Raw genomic sequence first — 23,819 nt, 5'->3', positions numbered from 1 at the left:
ATTCAATTTGGCCAACTGAAAAATTTAGATGTAATCGGTCAAAATTTTAAATTGGAGAGGCCTGACAACACTTTTTTACAGTGTTGGTAAATTACATTTTTCCATTGGCTCAACATATTATTTCTAATTGAGCCCATGTTAACAGACTGTTGCCACAATGGATAAAATTCAATTCACAGAAATTCAATTTGGCCAATTGAAAAATTTAGATGTGGTTGCTCACTAGAAAATTTTGAATTGGTGAGGCCTTCAATTTTCTACAGTGTAGTGTTCCATATTTCCTGCGATTCTTTAATAATACTTTCCTTAATAGGGAAATTTGTTCAGGAACGCATATGGGATTTAAATGGGAAGTATCAAATAGAGCCTGGAATTGGAACTCTTTTTTTTTTTTTTAAAGTAGCAATTTAAAAAAAAAAATATATTACATACATATTTTATACAAATATTGTAAACCTGATAGAAACATCTAGGACATCGAACATAAATACACTTTAAAACCATAATTTGTGTCATCAATTTTCTAGAACTGAACAATAAATAAACATCAATAAAGTAAACAAAATAACAATAAAAATTAACTTTTATCGAATGGTAGTGCATGGAATTTAGTTTGTGTAAACAAAGAAACTGAGAAAATAGAATGAAAATTCTGTGACATTTTGTATAAAAAAGAGTCAAGATGGTGTTTCTAGTGTGCCATATTTTCTTTGGGAATGTTTTTCTCCCTTTTTATTGTAATGGGACAAAATCAGGGTTGCATGCAAAATGCGTGACAATTTACAATACAATATTTAATGTTTATGATCATTAAAAATAATAACTATTTGTTTCTACTAATTTTATGTTAGATAATAGTTTATAGACATATCTAATAGGCACACAACAATAGACATGGGATTTGTGCTTCATGTAGTGTACAGTATGGTGAAATGTGCATCTTCATAATACTAATCACTGGTGTAATGCTAGTTTAAGTTGTATTATAGAAAAATGTATAATTTTAACATTAATATTATATTAATTATAACATAATATTGCAAAGTTTGTAAAGCAAGATTTTACACAGATATTATAAGACAGAACAATTTATTGTCATCAAACAGTTCAATAAATGTTTCACAGTTTCCATGTTATTTCCACTCCCTCAGCTTCATACAGAATTATATGAAACCTCTAAATGAAACAGATGCTGAACGTGATGTAATGATCTGGATTACCTCAGACATTTGAATGAATGATTGAAAACGAGAAATGAATGAACAGATAAGTCAATTAATAGTCATGTATGCTGATTTCTCTTTTTTCATGCCAAGCTATAATTACTGCTTCAAAATGAGTAAAGAAAAGCTAATGTCAAATACATTATTAGAAAATAACACCTGCAGAGAGACACATCATAGGACAACTAGATACAGACTGACATCTAGAAATAGCTAAATTAGAGAAAACATTTCAAAGTGTTTGTACCTATGCAAAGATATATGTTTGTTGAGGCGGTTATTAATAGGATTAAATGGCAAATGCCACGAATCCAAAATAATTTGATACAAAGTAAATATACAGTTTACTTAAACTTATAAAGTGAATTAGGCCAAAAGACAAACATATCTTTAAATAAAAAACCAATGCAGAATAAATAAACAAACAGGTAAACAAATTAGATACAGAAATAAATAACATCTGCAATAAAAAATACAGTATAAAACAACAGTTAGTTGCAGTTTTATTTTTTCGTGCATTCTAAGAATACATTTAAAATAAATGGTTTTAAAATGAGTTTGTATTCTGTCGCCATTTCATTTTTAGTTTGTACAAATGCTAAATGAGAACTGCACTGCTGTGATTTAGAGAGACAATTCCCCTCTCAACCACAAACTACAAGAATGCCTGACTGCAATGAGAACAAATTTACAATGTCAATATTTCTAAGCTCACAAATAGACAGGTACTGGTCAGAGAAAGTGCGCCCCTTCATTTAAGGGGAATAAAATACAAACGTACTTTAAGAAGCCATGAAAATAGAACAGTTAAGCTGGTACATAATAAGACTCCCATTGCATAGCCGAAAAGTACATGTCAGATTTTACAGAACTCCAAGGTTTTTGGCTGTTTTGGAAGGTACTTTCTATTTGTGGATTTCCCACTCCAGCTGCTGCAGTGAGTAAAACCTGGACTGCCTCCAGCCTTTTGAAACGGGAGACCTTCTTTTTCTCGCAGTTAAAAAAATAACCTCCAGGAGTCGTCATAGTTACCGATGACAACGGGGGCCACTCATTCACTCCAGGGGGATACATTTTGTCCAGGTGTTTAGGGAACAGAAGTATGTCACACTAAATGCGGGTCATCTGCAGGGCTTACTGTAAACCTTGATGATGAGCCAGAAGTGACTCCGGTTGGAGATCTTGCCTTCACTACATGGTCTTTACTTTTTGATGCCTTGTGGCTGCCTGATCCTGAAAAAAAGAAAGAAAGAAAAAATCAGAAAAATGTGATCTTAGAGGTGTTATAGGAGTACTATGTACGTTTTACAAAAGATAGATATATGTTTATTAGTACTATTAACTGCAGCTAATATGAATTGTGCAACAGCCTTGCAATATGTCGTTCATATCAACATAAAACGGTGGAGATGCAGACAGAAGAGTCTGGAATGAGCAAAAAACATTCCTGGTTTCATTTTTTTTTTACCTAAAATGCTGATATTATCAAATTATCACATGAATTTTACTCTTTTCGCACAATCACAAGTTTTACATTTGCTTTATGCAAATCAGGCCCACGTTATCATATCTTCTGCTGAATAGACCATTTGGGGGCAGACGTCACCGCAGCTGCGTGCGCATTGTGGTGGCAGAAAAACAATGGTAACAAGTCTTGTTGTGCCTTTGGATGTCAGAATCAGAATGCAAAAAAAGATGGTCTTCATTTTTACAGAATATTGTGGTTGAAGCTAAACACAGACGTTTATGGTTGCAAGCCAAAAAACGTACAGACCGGACTTATGAAACCTGCGACGATTACACTATTAAGAAAGCATGAATTTGATGTAAACACTAGTCTACATAATATTCACATATGCAGTTAACAGGGGGCATAATTGTATTAGCCCTACAGTTAAAATACAGGGTAAATAGCCCTAATATTTTAAAGAGTTTGCATTTATATACCTATAACATTTGTATTATTTCTCACAATTGCGAGTTTATATCTCCCAATTTGGACTTTATAACTCACAATTTAAAAAAAAATTCTCGTAAGAGTTGTGATATAAACTCAGAATTGTGAGGAAAAAAAGTCTGAATTGTGCAAATAATTTTTTATTTGTATTTTAAGAATTTTAAAACTGTCATTTGCCCTATCCCAACTGACACCCTAAACACTTAGGACTTCTTACGAGTCCGCACTTTCGTGACGCGGCTTTGACTTTTGGGAAGAAGTCTGCTGCGGTGCTTAATCCAGTGCGGACTCAGCAAAAGTGCACATCGAGGGCACATATTTACCACAAAGGGAAACCTAAAATGACAAATGGGACACCCTACGGTCTCATGGACTTAACAGACATGCATGCGCGTCACCCATTGTAAATCCACAAGACCGAATGTGCATATGAAGTGTGCCATTTAGGAGAGGGCTATTTTCTGCCACCAGGTAGGCTTGCCACAAAACACGTCATCACTGTTTGCAGACACCCAAATGGTCTATACACTTACCAAAACCATCAGTGTTGGAGTGTTTTCCGTGAGGAGATGAACTAGTAGATCCAGAGCTAAGTTCATTGGTTGGAGTTTCCTGGCATGAAGAGTTTTAAGATACAGAATAGTAACAAAACGCACAATGTTTAACAATGTGAAACCTTGTAATTGAAGGTACTTGATGCTTTTCTGTATAAACAACTTTGACATACCTGATCGAAAAGATAGACTGTGACATCATCAAAAAACGATACATTCCTCCCACGGTCACGGTTCTCTTTGTCCACGGGTTCCTTTGGCGATTTCAGCAAACTACGTAAACCCACTCTCTTGTCAACATCTGTCTCTGTGACAACAATGACACGCCTTGGAGATTCGTCCTCTTGTTCCTCTTCTTCATCTTCATCTGGATCGCTACCTGCTGATACAGTCCTTCTCCTCCCCCCTCTATGTTCTCCCCCTTCCCAGAATCCTCCTTTGGCATTCGGTGAGAGAGGAAGAGAGAGAGAGAGCGGAGGGAGGGATAAGGAGAGACGGGCCAGCTTAGCTGGAACAGGGGTTGATGGTACAGGGGGAGAGGGAGAGATGAAAGAAAAATATTAAAGATGGTGGGATATAACCGGATTATAAACCAAATCACCCAATCATTTACAATCATAAAATCAATTTTAATATATTGCTTTTTCTTTAATTGTTCGGTTTTCAGTTTTGGTTCATTTAAAATAAAAAAATGTGTTATTTAAAATTGCCCAACATATTAAAACAACATAAAATGTAAAACACACTAAATTAACACAAATTCAAAAATTAAAGTGCTTTCAGTTGACAGTACCTTTCATAGCTTGATTTGCAGCTGGCAGAGAAGTAACCTCAGGCTGTTCAAGCACAGTCGGTCCTTCTGTCTTTGTTTCAGCAGATTCACTCATAGACACTGAGGGAGAGGAGGGTGGAGTCTCCTCTTTGCTGCTAAGATAAATCATTTACACTAAGATGAAGTCTGTTTTTTTTACCTCATTTGACCAAGAAATGCATTCAGTTAATAATAATTCTAAAGCAAAGACTCTGGTTACATTAAATGCTACAATGAAACCCATGCCATGAGGAGATTAAAGCCAAGATCCATTCTCACATATCATATTCTGTAGTAATAATCACACCTCTCATTGTCCTGGAAATCTTTCCTTGCAACACTTTCTTCAGAGGACGAAGTGGTAGAGGCACCCCAAGGGTGTAGAATTACGCTGTCACTAACTGTAGAACCCCACAGGACATTGGTTTGAACATTTTCACATAGAGAGTACTGAAGTCTCTCCTCACAAACCTAAAAAAAAAAATTATATAAAGACACAAAAGGTTTCAGAAATAGCAGAGCATCAATAGAGTACTGGTCATTTTAGTGTCCTTCTTACCTGCATCATTAGTCCATTTTTTGTCTGCATTTTTGAGAGTGACCTCTGCCCTTTGGAACCATCTGTAGAATGGCATGGCGAGAGAGGTGTTGACGCATGCTGCCCCGTTGTCTTCTCCACTGACTGCTGAGTTTCTCCTTGGAAATTTGGAGAAATGGTTTCATATTGCTCTGAGTGTTGCAAGACAGCCGAGGTGCTTCTTGAGATCCCATCAACTTCCTCTTTTAGCTCTACTCGCTCCTTATTTTCTGAATCTGCTGAGTCATCCTGGTTTATTATACCACCAGCACCACTTGTTCTTTGCTCTGGGTTTTTCTTTAAAGATTCAAGCAGATCTAAGTTTCCTAAAAACAGATCTCCAAGGGTCTCTTCATCCCCAGAAATGCAGCACAGCTGCTCTAGTTTTTCAAAATCCTCCAGAGGCTCCTCATCCAAGTCCTTCCACTCAGAGATCAACAACTCGGGGATGGAGTTCAGAGAACACTGGGAGAGAGGTGGATGGGCCTTCTGGGAAAGGCTATTTCTGTCGTCCTCCCGTGAAGCATTTGATTCTGGGTGAATGTGGTTTTCTTTCATGAGAGACGTGTGCAGTTTTTGTCCCAGGTTTGCAGTGATACCTTTGCTTTGAGTGGTGGTACTAGTTGCAAGTTCTTCAAGAGACTGATCTAAACAGTTAGCATCATCAGAACATCCCGACAGCTCCTCATGTCCTTTGGTCGATGTTTGATTTGTGGCACAGAACAGACTTGAACTTGTCTTGATTTCTATGTGGTGTACTGTATTCGGGAAACCACTTGAACCTTGACACTTACCCACTCCTGCATGTGGGGAAGCAGCACATTCAGAAAGCTCCATTGAAATCAGTGCAGGGGCTGAACACTGAACGTTGCTACTGTGGATCTTACATGGCTCTGGATCAGTGCTAATGGTGAGACTTGGGAAAGATGGAGAATCTGATCTTTCTTTTTCAAAAAATGCATCACTGATCATGACAGAACAGTGATTACTGTCAACATCATGTCTACTGGTTTCCATACTATGACACTCTGGATACACTGAAATGTGAGAATTATCAGCCAAGTCTATTGTGCAGGTCTGATGGTCTTCAAGGGCTGCAACCAACATTTTGCTTGCTTCAGTCGTGGACACCCAGGTAGCTTCGGTTGGGTCTCTTGGTACATTGTTCTTGTGACTAGAAAGTGATTCTTTGTGGTACTGCAAAAGTTCCACCTCATCGGTTGGAGAATTTGTAATAGAAAATGAGGGAGAGTGAGTCATACAACCTCTTACACCTACCATGTTTTCAGGACGGTCAAACTCTTTATTTTCTTCATTACTAAGCAATTCACCTCCCACATAATTTTGTAAACACGTCTTAGAATTCTGAGTATCAATCACCATCTCAATAGGTCTGTGTTGTACTAGTGCCTCCAGCTCTGGGTTCTCCAGATTCTCAACCTCCATCTTTATATTTATAGTATAGTGTTCTGGTGATCCATTTGCCATGTCTGGATTTTCATTGTTCTCCTCTTGCTGAAATTCTAGCCTTTCTAAAGGTGTTTGCTGAGATGAAAGAGTTCCTTTTGCCCCACCAGAAAGGATCAGCCTCTCAGGTGGTGGATAATCAGTCTGTCCTACCTTCTCATCATTAAATGTATCTTCACATATTCTCTGAGCAGAGGGATGAGACTCACTATCTGCAAGCTCATCATTTGCTTCAGATTCCCAGAATTCATGACTAATCATTAAGTGTTCCTCCTCTGCCCACGCCTTTTGTCCAAAACTCGGGAAGAGCTCTGATCCTAGCCCTACTTCTGGTGTCTGAGCTTCGGCTGCAGCCCACTGGTCATTTTCCACAGGCCAAAGGTGAAGTTCTCCCTCCTGAAATGTCTGGCAGTTGAATTCCCCTCTAACAGTCTCCACCGTCCCGTAATCTTCCTCGAGGGCGCTCCACAACTCCTTCTCCTTCAGTTCAAGACATATTGAGGCACCTCTGCTGAATTCAACAGAACGTTTATCTTTTGGGAGCTCTATACTGCTGACTTCTTCCTCTGCAACATTTTGTGGGGATTCTTTGCTAGTAAAACAGAGTTCCCCTACAGCTAGCTGACTTTCCGACCTCTCCTTTGCCTGTTCATCCTCACTCTCCTCTGAATACGAGAGGTTTCTCAAGCCTAGTTCATTCGCATCTGTGTCTTGAATATCAAGCTTAACCCTTTCACTTCCTCCTGTACTTCCTTCAAGGTTTGTCTCAGACCAGATGAACTGGGTCAGGCCGCATTTGGTGTCATCATTGCTGAGCTTTATGTTTATCTCAGGGCTGCTGATGCATTTAGAATTATCAGACTGTAAGCTGTAAAACCGTGATAACCTAGATTTACTTTTGTCTGAGGACTGTTCACCAATTGGGAAATCAGGTGATGTACAACGTGCCTCTTTATACTTAGCTGTTTGCAAATATGAACTATGTTCAATGAGTTCTTCTTGACAAACTGGTCCAGAAATGTTTTTTTGAGGCTCTGAGACTATATGGGCAAGCAGTGTGAGATCAATAGCGCTTGAATCATGAAGCATTCTTTCTTTTGAAAATGTGTGAGAAATTACCAGCTCACTATTTTTAACTAGAGATGAGTTTTGGAAGTTAAGGGAGCTGTTGCTAAATGGAACTCCTTTATTTGGCTCATCCTCTCCATTGGAGAACAACTTGGCAATAAACTCAGCATTGCATTCACTCTGAGAATCTCCTGAGATGACAGCACCTTGTTTTTGACCCTTCTCTATATCAGATGAATCATCTGAAACCCACAATTCCTGAATGTCCTGTTTTATCTTCACTTCCTTTTCAAAATGCTCCAGTAGTCTTTCATCCTCAATCTTTTCCTCAATTCCCATCAATATTCCTCGCTCTCCCGCTCTGACGCCAACTGAACGAGAAGGGCCAAGTACATCGGTGATTCTTCTGCCTAAACCCTCTCCACCATCCAAGTCGCTGTCTGAGAAGTAGGCAGAATCCCGATGTGGTGTTTCAGTTCCAAGGGCCCTCCATCCATTGCTTCCTCCACCCAAACAGGAGTCTCCAGGTGTGAGGCAGTCCATTGAACTAGAGGTCGAAGGTGACAAGACAGAATCTGTGGGGGTCATGGTGGACAATGACTGATCAGAGTTGGGTTCATGCACCATAGGCGAGTGGAAAGCATCTGAGCTTGATTCATTCAAACAGAGTGAAGTGTCACTTGGAAGTATGTTCTCATTTGCCATTTCCCTGTCTTTTTCATGGCACATGGTCCTTGAACTGGGTTCCTTATCAGTTAAAGTGGTTTGCTTAAGAGATTTAGAGGATGTCTCCATTTCCTGCACCTTTGTAGAGCTTGTGCCACCTGTTGAATTTCTGTTTTGTGAAAGATCAGGAGAGTTTGATTCACTTTGGCTCTGTTTTGAATGTTCTGACAGTTCCTTATTTTGTGCAAGTTCTTGAAATATTACATTTGATGTCATCACATCGATGCCAGGTGAAACACTGTAATCATTTTTCTGCATTTGCTCTTTTGCCTGAACAAACATGCCCTTCAAATCATTTTCATCTACACTTCTAATTTGCGTATCATCAGTTATTTGATTTTTGTCACAACTCTGTGAACCATTAACATTGTGCATATTCTTGGTTTCTACTGGACCTTCACTTATATGGTCATGTTGATTCTGAGACTCTTGTGAATCTTGTTTCTCTTTTATAACAGGAGATATCTGCTCCAATAGAGGCCCATTTTTATGCATTACTTCTGAGGAAGGAAAATCAATAAGGGAACTCTTCTCAATCTGTATTTCAGGTGTAAAGTGACTAACTGGAGTTAATTTCTGACTTGATTCAAGATTTTGTAACTCAGATGCAATTTGAAGTACTGGAATTTCTGGGCGCATGGCGACTTTTATTTCACTCCGTTTTGCCCGCTTGGTGACTTGAGCATAAATTGCTTCTTTTGCATCTCCTGGTGGTTTTCCTGCTCTTGCTCTTTCTGATTCAAACCGTATTGTCTGAGACGATTCTGGGTCGATGCATATTGACTCATACTCAGGAGACAATGGAGCAGGTGACACACTCTCCTCCTTTTTACGTTGCCTTGTAATGATTTCAGTTAGAAATGTTTCAGCAGATTGAATCTCCTTCAAAAATTCCTCTCTTGTCATTTCCTCTGTCTTCGGCTCAGGTTCAACACTCTCATTAGATATTTCAGAGAGCAGGGAATGAGACTTCTTCATCCCTGATGAGAAAGCCTCCTCAGCTTCTGCATATACTGGCAAATTTGAGTGAAGTGCAAAAGGATGAGGTGTAGTTCCAAATCTGGAAACAGGGGTGCCACCTTCGCCATCATATGCATCCTCACAATCCGACACAGATGTCTCAATCTCTGTAAGGAATAAATCTCTCTTTTTGCCACTGCCTTCATATCCAGGCAGGAAGTCTTTATCTGAGGCCCAAGCTTGTGAGGATGAGTCAAGTTCTGTGACAAGAGACTGGGATCGCCGCATTCCTTTGTCTTTTCTTCCATCGCTTTCTCGTGCCCATGAGCTTTCTCCATCTTTCATGTCCACAGAGTCATTGGAGATCTCAGTCAGAAACAAATGTATGGGAGATTTCCTAGCGGCTGCAACTCGCTCTCGTTGCATGACTGCATCTTCCCTCCATATGGCTGGGAGGATGGTGGCGAGGCGGGATTGGGTTCGCTTCATCCCCCTTGAGAAAAGCTCGGTTGTAGCTGGGTCTGGTTCATTAGCCAGGTTGGTGTGCTGAATGGTTGTGCCACTGGTGGCTCTCTGTGGTGACATGAAAGCTGAATCATCATCATCGTCTTCATCATCATCGTCCTCATCCTTTGAGAACTCTGGGCTAGAGGATGACGTTCTTTCAATTTTTGGAATAGTGGATTGGGATCGAGTCATTCTGGAGTAGGGATCGTTGTCTGTAATGTACGCATATGGACTATCTCTTGAATTATACAAAGACTGAGATCGTGTCATGCCTCTGTCAGCATACTCTTTTTCATCATTATGTTCACAGCTTAGGGGGTCTCTTTGTAAGTGCATCGCATTGTATCTGGAATGCATCTCCAGTGAGTAATTTTGACCCTTTTGGAGTCTATAGTGGGGAGGGAGAGGTGGAGGACAGGTTTGAGTTGTGAGGAACAGGGACTGACTGCCAGAAGATGGTGGAATGGAGGGAGAGTGTGATGGAGATGGGGGCAGTGTCTGGTGAGTGCGATTTAAGCCCAAATGGTCAAAGTTGGCTTTTGACAGTGAACTCATTAGTAAAGAATCAGAGGTCTCAACTTTGCCTGTCGGGTACGAGGATCCAGGGTAGACATCTAACCCGTATGTTCTTGCGTATCCTAGTGGAGGAGCAGGCAGGGGACGTGAGTGTAGACGGCTGCCAGAGGACATGGACATTGATCGAGGTTTAGGTGGAAGAATGGGCGCTTGAGGGCCAAAGGACTTTTGGTGTGTTTCTCCAATGTCTATAACAGCATAATCTGTCACTCGGTTACAGCTCTCCTTAGTAAACTCAACCAAGCCAGTGTTTGGAACCAAAACCTTCACCTCACTGGATCTGACAGTCTGAGAGGAGCCTCTTGTAAAGCCATCTTGCTGACTGAACACTGGTCTGTCTTTTCCAGTAGTCCCTGTTTGAAGGTCAACCAACTCCAGATCTCCAGGACACACTGAATTTGATCTTAACGAGCGCCCTTTTCCTAGACTAGGGGACTTATCCTGGGGAGTATGCTCTTCCAGACGAATGTAATACTCGCTGGCCAGTGAAGGGCTACGGGCGCTGATCACAGGGACGACAGTGGGTGTATCCAAAGTTTGCCTGTGGCCAGAATTGGGTGTTGGTATTGGTTGAGGTGGAGGAAGTGGCTTGTAGCCTCTCCTGCCATGGGCCTTTTCCCAGAAATATTCAAAGTTTAAGCCTTTGCTGGTTTCTGTTACAGTAAGGATGTCGTCAAGCTCAGATGTAGGAGTGATCATACTGTCCACGGGGTCCAAAAGAGGGTAGGAGTTTCCGTTTCCTCTGAGGCAACCATCCTCCCTTCCGTACTCTCGCTCCCTCAGAAGTTTGTGTGCGGCTGATTGGAAAGCTGGGGGTCGGAGTGCATCCCATCGTCTTTCAAATGATTCGTCACTTTCTCCTCTCCTTCCTTGTCCACTGTCTTCCTCATAGTCCTCCTCGTCCTCATCTCTTCTAGAACTCTTCCGGCTTCCCTGTTCTGCGGCAAGGAGAGAGGAGAGGAGGAGAAAGACTTCGTTGACGGTTGGCCGCTGGGATGAAGGTAGCCAGCATGACTGCATGACCTCGTACCTAAGGAAATATGCAAAAATATAGTTTATTTATTAGTATGTCACATTTTGCATAACAGCCTTACAATTGACTCTCTTTAGATAACAAATCTTTTTTAAACAAGCATTTTTGTCTCATTTTACAGTTAAAATATCTTAAAACAATATAAATAAGACATATTCACTTGAGAAGCAACACTATAAGATATTAAGAAACAATCTGCCAGTGCAGTAAGACAAAATACACTCAAGATACATTCGTTTTGAGGATTTTTGAATATTTTTTATGGAAAACTTGAAATAGGAAGTTCTTTTCATTTCTTTAGGTGTAAAACATTCTATCTAAATACAGATATAGTTCCATCTAATTAAAGCCATTAAAAATACTGACCAATAGTCTGCATGAGCGAGTTTGAGGCGAGGTTGAGCCAGAGTGATTTGTCGTTCCCTTATGACAAAGGTGAGAACCTCTTCATCACTCAGATGTCTGTGCGGTTGAGCTCCGAATTCAAACAGCTCCCATATCACAACACCCAGAGACCTGTCAGTTGTCATTTGAAGGAAAAAAGTCAAAGTGCATAGTATTGTATGCATGATCAAAATCCTTTAAAAATATGTAAATCCATTATTCAATTTTTTTCTTCTTTTGTGCTATTAATGGATTCCTTGATTTAAATACCCTTAGAAATACATTTGTCCATAATTTTTCATACCACACATTGCTGGTTTTGGTTTGATCGGTGACAATCAGATTCCCACGAAACTCCTCCAGAAGCTCAGGGGCAATCCAGCGGAGAGGTATCCACAGTTTATCTGGGGTTAGATAGTAATCCTCCTGTTTGTGTAAAATATAGATAACCACATTACCTAAGTTTCAAAAAAGAGGCTAAGTTGATCTAAAACCATTATGCAGCTAAATGCTGACTAAACAATATGAAATATCTCAATCCTGACAAATCACCTATTGTGAACAGAGAAAAACCCTCTATACTAAAAACCTAAGACACTGATTGATTGAGGGCTTGATCTATAAAGTCTCTGAAGTGCAATGAAGTTTAGTAATTGTTTAAGTACCTTATATTGATTGTGCGAGAGGCCATAGTCTCCGATCCGAACGGTAAGATCTGAAGTGAGGAGGATGTTCCTCAGTGCCAAATCACTAGAGAACAACAGACAAACAGACAATAGCATCATCGTTTCCCCCCCACACAAATGCTGTGTGTCAATTTTAGGGTAAGAACATTGACACACAGCTTTTAGGGTTAGAAATTTAATCAATCTAACCTGTGAATGTAATTGTTCTCATGGAGATGCAAGAGACCTGAGGTGATCTCATATGCCATTCGTTGTAAGTTCAAGAGGTCTCTGTTTAACAGGTCAGGGGTCATCCCATCAGACTTCCTCTGAGCTCTTAAATACCTCTTCAGGTCACCCTGAAGATACAGAATGAAAGATATTATTTGATCAAATAAATATTGGATACAGAAAATAGGAAAAATTCTTTATCCTCTAAAACGTCTTATTAAAAGTGCTAAGACAATTTAGGATTATATAATGCAGGTATATTAACATTTATTTTAGTTTATTGCGTGCACAATGGGCCTTCTTTATGACACATGTAGACAATTAATTAAATAAATTTCATGAACTATCTAATCCAATCCATCATAAATGGAACGTGTTCTGTTAAACTTAATGCACCACTGTTTCATGAATGAGGCCTATTGTATTTCCCTGAACTACTGATAAGAGACAAACACATTGTCCAAGGAAATAAATGCATTTTTCTTTAAAACTGGTCTCAATGTCCGAGATTTGGGTTCTCACCAGCTGACAGAACTCCATGACCAGAAGGAAAGGAATGTTCTCACTGCACTGGCCCAAACACTGGAGGATATTCGGATGCTGAAGACTTCTGTCAGGTGTGGAAAAACAAATCAATAAATGTTGTGTTGTCAATATTCTTGTAAACATAAGGTGTACATGGTGAGAGGAAGAAGAGAAAGAGATGGCAAATGTAATTAAAATAAAATGTTGGTCTAATAAATAGATGTGTTATGTTTTGCAGAATTCCAGGGCCCATCAATATACATTATATATACAGTATATGTATATATATTGAGAGGAGGTATAGTATACGGATGTGTCCGGTGTTCAAATTAAACCTACGACATTAAAAGCTACTATCATGCCAATAATTGGTCATTCACTGCTTACAGGAACAATTTAAGTGTTAGATAAGTGGGGTAAACAGCCTCAATAAAACAATAATATAAAAAAAACATGGACTAACTAGGAAAAACAACAATCAGCTAAACATAATGACAGCTAGAGCAACCCAGTTTGTCTGACCTGTACGGTTCGGACTCTGCTAAGAACTTTCGCTGTTCCAGAGGACTAGCACTGACCCTCAGCTCCTTCACCACAGCCTGATAGGAGCTGCAGTCACATAGCACCTCAGCCAGTATCACCTAACAGAGACAGATCAAACGGTTAGGCCCAAAAAGAAGAACGTTTGCTACACCAAACCTGTGGATTATTATCAAAATTTCTTTCATTTAATGAAAGAGAGGAAAAAAATAGAATGTGTATAGAATGAAAATGCTACATTCTTATATAAATATGTGTGCAGTGAGGATATACAGACCAAGACGACCAACACGTGTCAAACAAGACTACAAATTCAGGTCAGTGTAATTATAGATGGTCATCAAGTAAGAAAGAGAGCAGCTGAAAATGAGACCATGGCCTGAAATGTCATATTTTAAGTATTTAAGATACTGAGAAATAATACTTGCTTGTGTGAAATGACCAATTTAACAGATATTTGGGATATTACAAACTGATTTAGAAGCCTTAACATTCATTCAAGTGCATATCCATACCTGAATTATTAATAATTAAAAAAAAAACGAATTACTTTATTCCAGTTTACCTGAAAGGACTACACAAAAAAAATCATAATAATATACTTTTCAGTTTTCTTAGATACGTTAAACATCCACCATGGGTTCAAGCGGTTCGTGAGGATAAAAAATCTTATCGTTGAAATGTGTCTACCTTCCCAAACCAGCCATTTCCAATCTCTTGCAGGTAGTTGAGAGTGTGCCTTCGGAAACATTGAGAGCTGTCTGTGGGATGCAACAGGAGTGTGTTAAGGAGAGTTGGAGGTTTGTAACGTTGTCACTTAGGAACAGGTTATGGAGCAAGATGTACATATTGCCTGTGGTTAGTGGGTTTACCTGTGCCGTTCGGTAAGATGGTGTAGTTCTTATCCCGCAGTGGGAGAGTGTAGACCTCTGGTAGTGATGGACAGGAGGACAAACTGTCCTCAGGAACAGGGCTGGATGCCCCAGAGCATTCTTCCCCTTCTGCATTATCAAACTCCTGAAAGAGAAAGGTGGAGGTGGGAATATGTTAAATGTAACAAACATCAAAAGAACAAGCAGCAAACATACTGTTTCATGCTGATTCATATTAGTAACACCCACATTATGCAAAATTCACGTAAGTCCCACATGTATAAACTCCACACTAAAGAGACTTACATTGAATCCCACGCCTCCTCTTTTGCAGCAAAGGCAGGTGAGAAGCAACAGAACAAAAGAGACCAGCCCAGAGCAGGAGATGAGAATAATCACATAAGGGGGAGGAGAGAGAGAGCCGTCCCGGGACACAGAGACTGAGGGGAAAAAAAGGGTAGAGTTTTACATATCCATCCTGACAAATACTAAGGGACTGATAGATAGATAGATAGATAGATAGATAGATAGATAGATAGATAGATAGATAGATAGATAGATAGATAGATAGATAGATAGATAGATAGATAGATAGATAGATAGATAGATAGATAGATAGATAGATAGATAGATAGATAGATAGATAGATAGATAGATAGATAGAGAACTTGTATATTTTCCTAACGGGGAAAAATTTAAAAGGGCAGCGTTACATTCAGAACATAGCACAGGAATCCAATGAAGAGTTTTCATTGCACAAAGGGTGAAAGTACAGAGAAAAGCAGAGGAGCTCAGAATAGATCACCTTCATATTGGGTTTAGGGAGGGGTTTGAGAGTTAAGGTTTAAGGAAAGCAAAGGAGAGAAACCAGAGAGTCATCATACAAGACATTCCTTGTACTCGTCACTATTGAAGAAGAAGGGAAGGTATTTGTTTTGTTTGGGGGGAAGGGCCTTTTTTTTAGGGAAGGGACTGGATCATTGAAAAAGATTCTTGTATTCTGGAGGGTTGCTGGGTCAGAAGGAAAAGTGCCATACTTGATTTTGTACCTCAATTTGGCCGTTTGTTTTAGGAGAGCCATCTGTGGAGAAGAGAAGGTGGGGAGGAGGGCAAGGAGGTTAAATACCTTTGGTATTGTGAATAACCAGATGCTAAGAATGAATATCCACTAAACTAAAATAACTCGTATCATGTATTCAACTGACTTGAAACCTCATCATTTATTCATCAATGTTAGCACACATGCCATTGCTGGAGAATCGACATATCCCTTTTACTAGCTCATCATTAAAGGGGTCATAGAATGGTACATGCACTTTTACAAGTTGATTATACGGAAATGTGTGTTGGCAGTGCCTGTACACAACCATCCTATAATGATAAAAATACATCCAGTGTTTTTTTTTAATATCCTTATATATTTTCCCCTGTCTCAAATCGAGCCGTCTGATCGTGTGACGTTACACGGTGTACGCCCCTCCTAAGATTGTTGATTGACAGCAGCGTTTCAACACAGACCCGCCCTGAGCGAGCTGTCATCAGTCCGCCATTGTTGATACTCTGGAGCAGAATGGCGTCTAAGCGATTGTGGTGTTGTGTTTTATTAACCTTTATATTAATCTTTGCAAATCGCTTGCACGCTTCACGATGAATGAGGCTAAAGTTTACAGGGTAAGTTACATTACGGCATGCTTTCTGTGTATGACGTTCTCAATATAATTCATAATCCCACGTTTATAATGAACAACGCGTTATGTTTGTTATTACAAACTGTGTACTCGGGTGATAAAGTTAACGTGGTAACACTACACTAAGCTTACTTTTGTACATGGTTTATAACGGTGTCTGTTACTGATTAAGAAGTAATGTAAAAAAAAAAATCTTATAACATAACATCAATCTGTCAATGAACTAACACATCAGTAAACACATAGCAACTACACTACTCTGCCAGTACAAAGATAGATCAAAGTGACATGACGTTAACCAACCATTCAGAAACGTCCTGTTCGAACTTCGATGGTTTCGTCATCTGTTCCTGGTCCGACTCCGGTTCAAAATGATAAGGTTGCTTAGATGTGTCCTCAGAGACTCCTGTTGCCATTATTTCTCGAAAATATACCCTCAAATGTTGTCAAGGCAACACTCCACGTGTGTTGTGGTGTTGTGTCGGGTCGAACCGAACGCCCCACAGAGCAGAGGGGGCGGGGTCAGCAAAGCTCATTATCATTTAAAGTCACATACACTAAAATGACTTGCTGAAAACTGAGTTGGTTTTGACCAGGTAAAATGAGTGTTTTCTTACAATACTAATGAGAATTTTTAATTAAAGTATATTACAAACTTTTCATTTAGACACTAAAGAATCATATTAACTTGTACAAAAATGTCATTCTATGACCCCTTTAAGCAAATAGCTAAATTAATAATCTCATATAATAAAATATGTTTGAATTAAAAATAGTACTGAAAATAGCAAGGATAATAATGTTCTCATTTCTTAATCATTTTAGAATAGTAATGTAACTTTTAAAAGTGGTAGGCCATGGTTTTCCTAAAATAGCATTTTTAAAAGACATTTTGGGCACATCAGGACTGACAGCAAGGTCTTGGCTGAGGCTGTTTAAAGCTGTTTAAAAAGAGGCAGAGTAGCAAGCAGTCATTAGGGCCTGTTGTCTGAAAACTGCAGGTCATTTGAGGTTGTGCTCATTTTAGACACTTATAGATGCCATTTTCCAGGAAACGAACTGAAACCTAAATATCAATAAATCCTAGTTTTCATAATCTTTTCTCAATTATAAAGCAGTATTATTATTATATAGCCTAATGATAATATATAATAGCATTGTAATTATTATAATTAATAATAAATGCTAATTTATAATTAACACGTAGGCTACAGAATTGATTTAATAACTTAATTAAGCCTTTATTAATTATGGAGCCTATCGTACAGCTTAAAAATGTCTAAATATCACATGATGTCAGGACACACGAACCTTATGTGTGTTAAAAAAATTAATAAAATAATAATAAGAATCCCATAAATGCATATTAAAAATCAACCATTACCACAAATGCCACGCTTTGCAATTAACAATAGGCATACGTTCTGCATTCGAGAATCAGCCCGCGGTGTTCGTCCACTTGAGCTATGAAAATATAGGCTAATATGCAGGTAGGTGTATAAATACATGAAGGGTGTTATTATTCATCTGGTAACCTTTTATTGTTCGGAAAACAGTGGCCAGACGCTGACAGACACGGACCTGTGCGCAATTCCCTTCTTGGACCATATGGGTGCACATACTGCATACGAGAGCACACAAATAAACACGCGGGCCTACTGGCACATTTGTGTTCATATGGCACTAAAATCATGCGCGAAATAAAACATGACACCTAATAATACTCCCCGGTCATGCAGTTCTGCGAACAGTTAAAACAGACAGATGATGATTCAGGAAAAAATCGCGCTATGTAAAAATAGCATTTACCTCAGGCCTAAAGGTAAAATTACATAGAGGAGAGCGGTTTTGCAGGCCCACAATGAAAAATCATACATGCAGAATAACAGCCAGGCTCCTTTATTATAACCAGTGCATGATGACTGGGCTCTTTAAATGGACGCATGTATGGTGCCAATATGTACTTTCTAACAGATATGTCTCTTAGATATATAGAGATATTAATGAAATAATATTTAATGAGCGTCACCCCCATCCAGAAATGTAAAAATACTCCTCAGACTGTCAAATTTGCCTTATTCACATAGCGTCTCATCGCCTCCTCCCCCCTCGAGCGCGCATCGATAACATGCCATCTAAACGACACGCTCACCTTCCTGCTGCGGGGCTCCCAGTGCTCTCTCCGGGTTGAAGTACGACATCAGCCCGACCAGAACAATCACCCAGCACTGTAGTGACATGGTCGCGCGGTCCACGGAACCACCATCCGAGCGATGCTGTCAACGTTCCCCGCCGCGCGTCTGGCTCCACGCTAATAAAGAAACGTCTCCTTGTTGTGCAAGGCTGGTGTCCTCTTTTAATCCGCAATTAAACACGCTGTGAACGCTCTTTTGTGTCAGCTTAATCCCGCGATCCGCATCCTCAGCAGCGCGCTGTTACTATTCCGTCCTCATCGCGTCCCAATGGTCGAAAACGGGCAAAAAACACCAGTGAAGTCATTCTATTGGTTCTATATCCTATCCTATATAATGTGTCAGTATCATGTGGTCCAGCTATGTTTTCTTCCAAGAAGCCCCTCTACGTCAGACGCAACCGAGTTTGCGCTATTAAAATCTCTGTGGAGCTGCGCGCGCCTCGCGGCGATTTTCGTAGGTAGACGTTGCCTCGCAATACAACGATTACGTGATGCCCTTCACTCAGGTACCTGCTGTGGGCCAACAAAAGCGTTTGTTTATGAGACTGGAGAGAACGTCAACGCCCCCGTGTCGTGGCCTTGGGTATCATTGCATCAAAATCCCTCTAAATCGGACCACCTCCACGGAGCGGTGACATGATCCGTTTGGGAGGACAGGTGCACTGAGCGTGCCATTGATATTCTCTATACAGCCTTCAAGTTAATAACATGCAAATCTCTGTCTGGGTCTGGAAGTGGCCAAATATTTTCACCACAAAGATGTCTTTAAATACCAATTAAAGCAAATGTCATAATCCCATCCCCTCCTAGCATACTTTATAACACTTATATTCTTGATTATTTGTGTCCCACAAAAAAAATTGTCTTAATGAAAATTCATAACTGCACTATATTATTAACTGTAAAGGATAATGAATTGAGACGAATGCATCATTTATTTTCTTTTAGCATGTAATTCTATTATTAATGTGTGCGTTTCAGATGCCATTCTCACACTATGCATATTGCAGAAAACTGTATATTCTGCTTTTTTTTTTTTTTAGGCATTTTTGTGAAAAAATAATCCAGTTATTTTCTCTCCTGTAGAGGTTACACTATATTTCCATGCGTTTTCTGTACAATTTATCGCAGAGACTGCTGTGCTGTGCCATTTTTTCCCCACAATATACTATGGTATATTATATTAATCTATTCAGATAAACCTGCGCCTAAACTTTACATTTAGGTCAAACAGTCAGAGGGCAGCACGGCCAGATAAGGGCCAATATGGACCAGACTTTTTGCTGTTTAGTCCAGCTATGCAATACTAGCAGTGTAATGAAGTATTTACATGATAACCAGATATTTTATGGACTCCTCCAGTATCAGCAGCAAAGAGATGTTCTTAGTCTCACAATAATGGCTTGTTTTAATGCTGATGCCTCATATTTGTACAGGAAAACAACTGATGCAGATCTTACAAATCAAAAGATGACATTTTTACAACAGCTTATTTGCTCTTGTGCTGTCAGCACAAATACAGGCAAACGGGAGGTTTTCCTGTTTGTCCATTTTTTACCAAGTCATCTGATGCCAATAAAAGGGATGAAGAGGCCAGATCGATGGCTTTTAAATAGCAATCAGTCATTTTAAATGGTCTTCACACTTTGAACCTGGCTAATTTCTTGTCCGCTCACAAAACAGTTCTGCACATTCTAGACATAGTGAATTACTGCCTTTGTTAGCTAATAAAAGCCAAACTGATCTCGGTCTCTCCTTTGCCTTTTCCGTGCCAATTCAGGAAAGTAGGCGCTGTTGTATGGTCTGTCTCTATCGCCCATCTCTCGCTCGTGCTCTTTTTCTTTCCCGCCTCCACTCCTCTGTTGCAGTAAAGCCTGTGTCCGCTTCCTCTCCTCGGCTTCTCTCTGCAGCCGTTCAGCCCGTAACCTCTCAATTGAACTGTCATGAGAGTAAAATAAATAATTTCAGGATGAAAAGGTTGGCAAAAGAATTCAAGAAAAGAGCAAGATGTTACTACTGCAGCGGGGATCTACTCATGCCCTGTAAGTGAACTAGTTTGCAAGGGAAACCATTTTCAGAGAGTAAATTATGTAATACGTCCTCATTTCTTTTCCTGTATCTAGTAATTCTAAACTGATGGGAAAATTAGTTTTGGAAAAAGTTATACTTTTAGTCAGCAAGGACGTGTTAAATTGATCAAAATTTACAGTGAAGATATTTATAACATTACAAAATATTTCTATTTCAAATCATTTTTTTGATACATCAAAGGATCCTCCAAAAGAATAATAAGGAATGTTTATTGAGCAGCAATATTGTAATATCAGCATATTAGAATGATTTCTGAAGGATCATGTGACACCGAAGACTGCAGTAATGGCTGCTAACAATTCAGCTTTGCCATTAAAGGAACTAATCACATTTATTAAATTGTAATATTATTTACCATTTTTGATCAAATAAACTTCTTACAAATTCAGACTTATTTCAAAAACATTATAAAAAGAAAAGAACCTCGCCATCCCAAACTTTAGAACGGAATGGTAGATTACAAACATATTTACATCAAATTCTTGCAGATTGCAACTATTCATGTTCACATTTTCACTTTCAAGAAACGGCTCAGTGATCATTATGACTTGTGAAGTATGACTAAATTGTTGTGTAGTCAGGCAAGATGCTTTATTGGTGTTGACAGAAATAGAAAAATGATTTCGCACCTCTCTCCACTCCTCTTCTCTCCTCTGTCGTTCTTCTTCTTATGCTTTTTCTCCTTTCTGTCCTTCACTGCCAGTGCTTTTTTCATTTCTTTAAGAGGATCCAAAAGGTCTTTCAGTTTCCTGTCTTTCTTTTCTCTTTCCTCTTCAGTTATGGTTCTTTGCTTGTTTATGCCTTTCTGTTTTTTGTCTGTCTCTTCCTCTTGGTCTTTTCCGTCTTTCAGGTACCAGGGAGTGGCTTCTGTTCCAGGAGCGGGACCTAGAGACACTAAAATACCAATAGCACGTTCCTGCTTCTCCTAGAATAAAATAGCACAAAAACAGCTTTAAAATTACAATTTTAAATAGACAATGGCAGTATGGAAAGTATATTGCAAAATCTTAAAGTCGGCATGAAACGCATTGCTATTGTTGTGATGTCATGCGAGTGACAGGTTGTCCCGCACACACACCAGTTAACACATCATCAGAGAAGAGATGTCGTTGCAAGAGGGAGGGAAATGTATTTCGATTAAAGATTAAGAGGGGCATATACATTTTAAAAATATGATATGCACGGATAAAACATTTATTACAGGGGTGTCCAACCCTGGTCCTGGAGAGCTACCAACTTGCAGATTTTAGCTCCAACCTCAATCAAACACACCTGAACCAGCTAATCATGGTGTTCAGGGTGCTAGATAATTACAGACAAGTGTGTTGGAGTAGGGTTGGAACTGAAATCTGCAGGACGGTAGCTCTCCAGGAGCATGGTTGGACCCCCCTGATTTATAACAAATGCTGAAATATGGCATAAAAAATTAAGAATTGTCCATTTTGATTTCATGGTGACTTTAAAACAAAAAAAAAACATTAAAACTGTAGGAAGGATGTGTTTATTATTTTTGTCACACCTTTTCTTCCTTCTTCTCTTTGAGGTATTCTGCATTTCCTTTCTTTTCAGATGAGTCCTCTAGAGGAAAAAGATTTAGGTGTTCTATCTCTTTGGCTCCTCGGCTTGTCTCCGCCACCTCTCCATCCTCTGTGCATTCCCCTGTCTGCTGAAGAGCTGCTCGAGATTTCTTTCTCAAATACTCGGTTCGAGCCTGAGGGATTATGGGACAAACGTTCAGCTCAAAATGCAAGCCATGATATGTAGATAGCAACGCAGACAGAATACAAGCAGCATTTAAGCATGCATTATATTTATGATACATTGACAAAATCCACATTTTATTTTAAATATATTATTTAAGAGGGGCTGCGAAAGTAGTAAATTAACCTAGAAACAGCGGAAGGATGCTGGGTTGCTATGGTTACCTCTTGCTCTGCGCGTTCCACTCGCCTCTGAATCTCCCGTTCTTCCTCTGCTGCACAAGCCTCGTCGCGGCGCACGCGCGCAATGTTGTCCTTATTGCGCACGTGCCAGCTCTTTTTAGGTAAAATATTCATTGTGAAATACTTACGAGAACAGTCAAACTGACAAATATAATTGCGGATTCGTAGCGAGGTTTTCAGGGCACATACAAGACCCAACAAAAGCGGAAAAAGCTCAGTTTATGGCTCGAAACAAACAGCCTCGTCGACTAACTACGCAACGAAATTCAAACCCCTCAGCGAATCACGTCGGTAACTGTCAGATCTGTTTCTTTCATACTGCATATTCACAGCAAAACACATTTAAACAGCTTTCGGAAAAACACACCAACTGAATGCTATGGACAGTGAGCTAAACACCGGAAGTAAGTTGTCGTAGTGTGATTACGTCACACGTAAAATATTTGTGACGCAGTGGACAGTCAGTTAGGTTACCACACGAGGGCGCACCTAAAAAAACTCAAAGAAAGCCTTTTGTTTACCAGAGATTGAATTCTCTCCAACGCTCAACATTTTATACTAATAGTGTATTTTATATATTTAAATTATTATTATAAAAAAAAAAAAAAATAGAAGTAGTTTGAGTAGAGGTCCTCAGTGTTTTTGTGTGATGTTTTCATGGTTTGAAAAAGAATGGAATACTCATCCAAATGAACAAAGAATTTAGTACAAAAATAATTAGGATTTAATGCTTTAAGGAGGTATAGCTTAACAAAGCCCAGGACACTAGAGTACAATATCCACCACAACATTTTTGAGTGGCAAAACACTTCTTTCACACAAAGTATGAAATAAGTATATTGACTCATAAACATGCATATGTATACATATAAACATTTATACATTCCCGTTCAAAGGTATGGGGTCGGTAATATTTTAAAATGTTTTTGAAGTCTCTTATGTTCACCAAGGCTGCATTCATTTGATCAAATATATAGTAAAACAGTAATATTGTGAAATATTAATAATTTAAAAAGAATTTTAAAAATATATTTTAAAATGTAATGTATTCCTGTCTTCAGTGTCACATGATCATTAAGAAATCATTCTAATATGCTGATTTGGTGCTCAAGAAACATTTCTTATTATTATTGATGTTGAAAACTGAAATTATTTTTCTTTTCAAAACAAATCTTACTGACCCCAAACTTTTTAATGGTAGTAAAAGTATCATTGGTTGTATTTCTT

At 39.1% G+C, this 23,819-nt stretch overlaps 3 protein-coding genes across 4 annotated transcripts; all 3 read right to left on the bottom strand.

The window, feature by feature from the left end:
• Nucleotides 1-1,073: 1,073 nt before the first annotated feature.
• On the bottom strand, nt 1,074-9,457 carry LOC307138128 (uncharacterized protein). 2 transcript variants are annotated; one of them, XM_079836278.1, is made up of 6 exons: nt 5,105-9,457; nt 4,853-5,016; nt 4,528-4,661; nt 3,908-4,242; nt 3,714-3,792; nt 1,074-2,456 (listed from the first exon to the last, which is right to left on the bottom strand). In XM_079836278.1, exons 1-6 carry the CDS (start codon nt 9,359-9,361, stop codon nt 2,329-2,331), a joined length of 5,097 nt encoding a protein of 1,698 aa, XP_079692404.1. In that variant the 5' UTR covers nt 9,362-9,457; the 3' UTR covers nt 1,074-2,328. The 2 variants fall into 2 exon arrangements, with proteins under 2 accessions (XP_079692404.1, XP_079692405.1); XM_079836279.1 differs by having other exon boundaries at nt 1,075-2,456; nt 4,528-4,658; nt 5,105-8,911.
• On the bottom strand, nt 9,381-19,083 carry LOC307139226 (uncharacterized protein; the record flags this gene model as incomplete). Its single annotated transcript, XM_079838116.1, has 13 exons — nt 18,517-19,083; nt 15,726-15,757; nt 14,983-15,116; nt 14,677-14,821; nt 14,495-14,565; nt 13,787-13,905; nt 13,262-13,349; nt 12,719-12,867; nt 12,509-12,593; nt 12,148-12,269; nt 11,826-11,975; nt 9,495-11,456; nt 9,381-9,396 (listed from the first exon to the last, which is right to left on the bottom strand). The coding sequence occupies exons 7-13, from the start codon at nt 13,277-13,279 to the stop codon at nt 9,381-9,383; spliced, it is 2,502 nt and encodes an 833-aa protein (XP_079694242.1). The 5' UTR covers nt 13,280-13,349; nt 13,787-13,905; nt 14,495-14,565; nt 14,677-14,821; nt 14,983-15,116; nt 15,726-15,757; nt 18,517-19,083.
• An 863-nt stretch (nt 19,084-19,946) lies between these two features.
• On the bottom strand, nt 19,947-23,042 carry leng1 (leukocyte receptor cluster (LRC) member 1). The gene is made up of 4 exons (XM_079836315.1): nt 22,575-23,042; nt 22,169-22,360; nt 21,279-21,574; nt 19,947-20,496 (listed from the first exon to the last, which is right to left on the bottom strand). The coding sequence occupies exons 1-4, from the start codon at nt 22,704-22,706 to the stop codon at nt 20,283-20,285; spliced, it is 834 nt and encodes a 277-aa protein (XP_079692441.1). The 5' UTR covers nt 22,707-23,042; the 3' UTR covers nt 19,947-20,282.
• Nucleotides 23,043-23,819: the final 777 nt, after the last annotated feature.

Source organism: Gobio gobio (assembly GCF_949357685.1).
Source record: "Gobio gobio genome assembly, chromosome: 15".
NCBI lineage: Eukaryota > Metazoa > Chordata > Actinopteri > Cypriniformes > Gobionidae > Gobio > Gobio gobio.
Note: the sequence above shows the minus strand (reverse complement) of the source record. Positions and strands in the feature narration are given on the sequence as shown.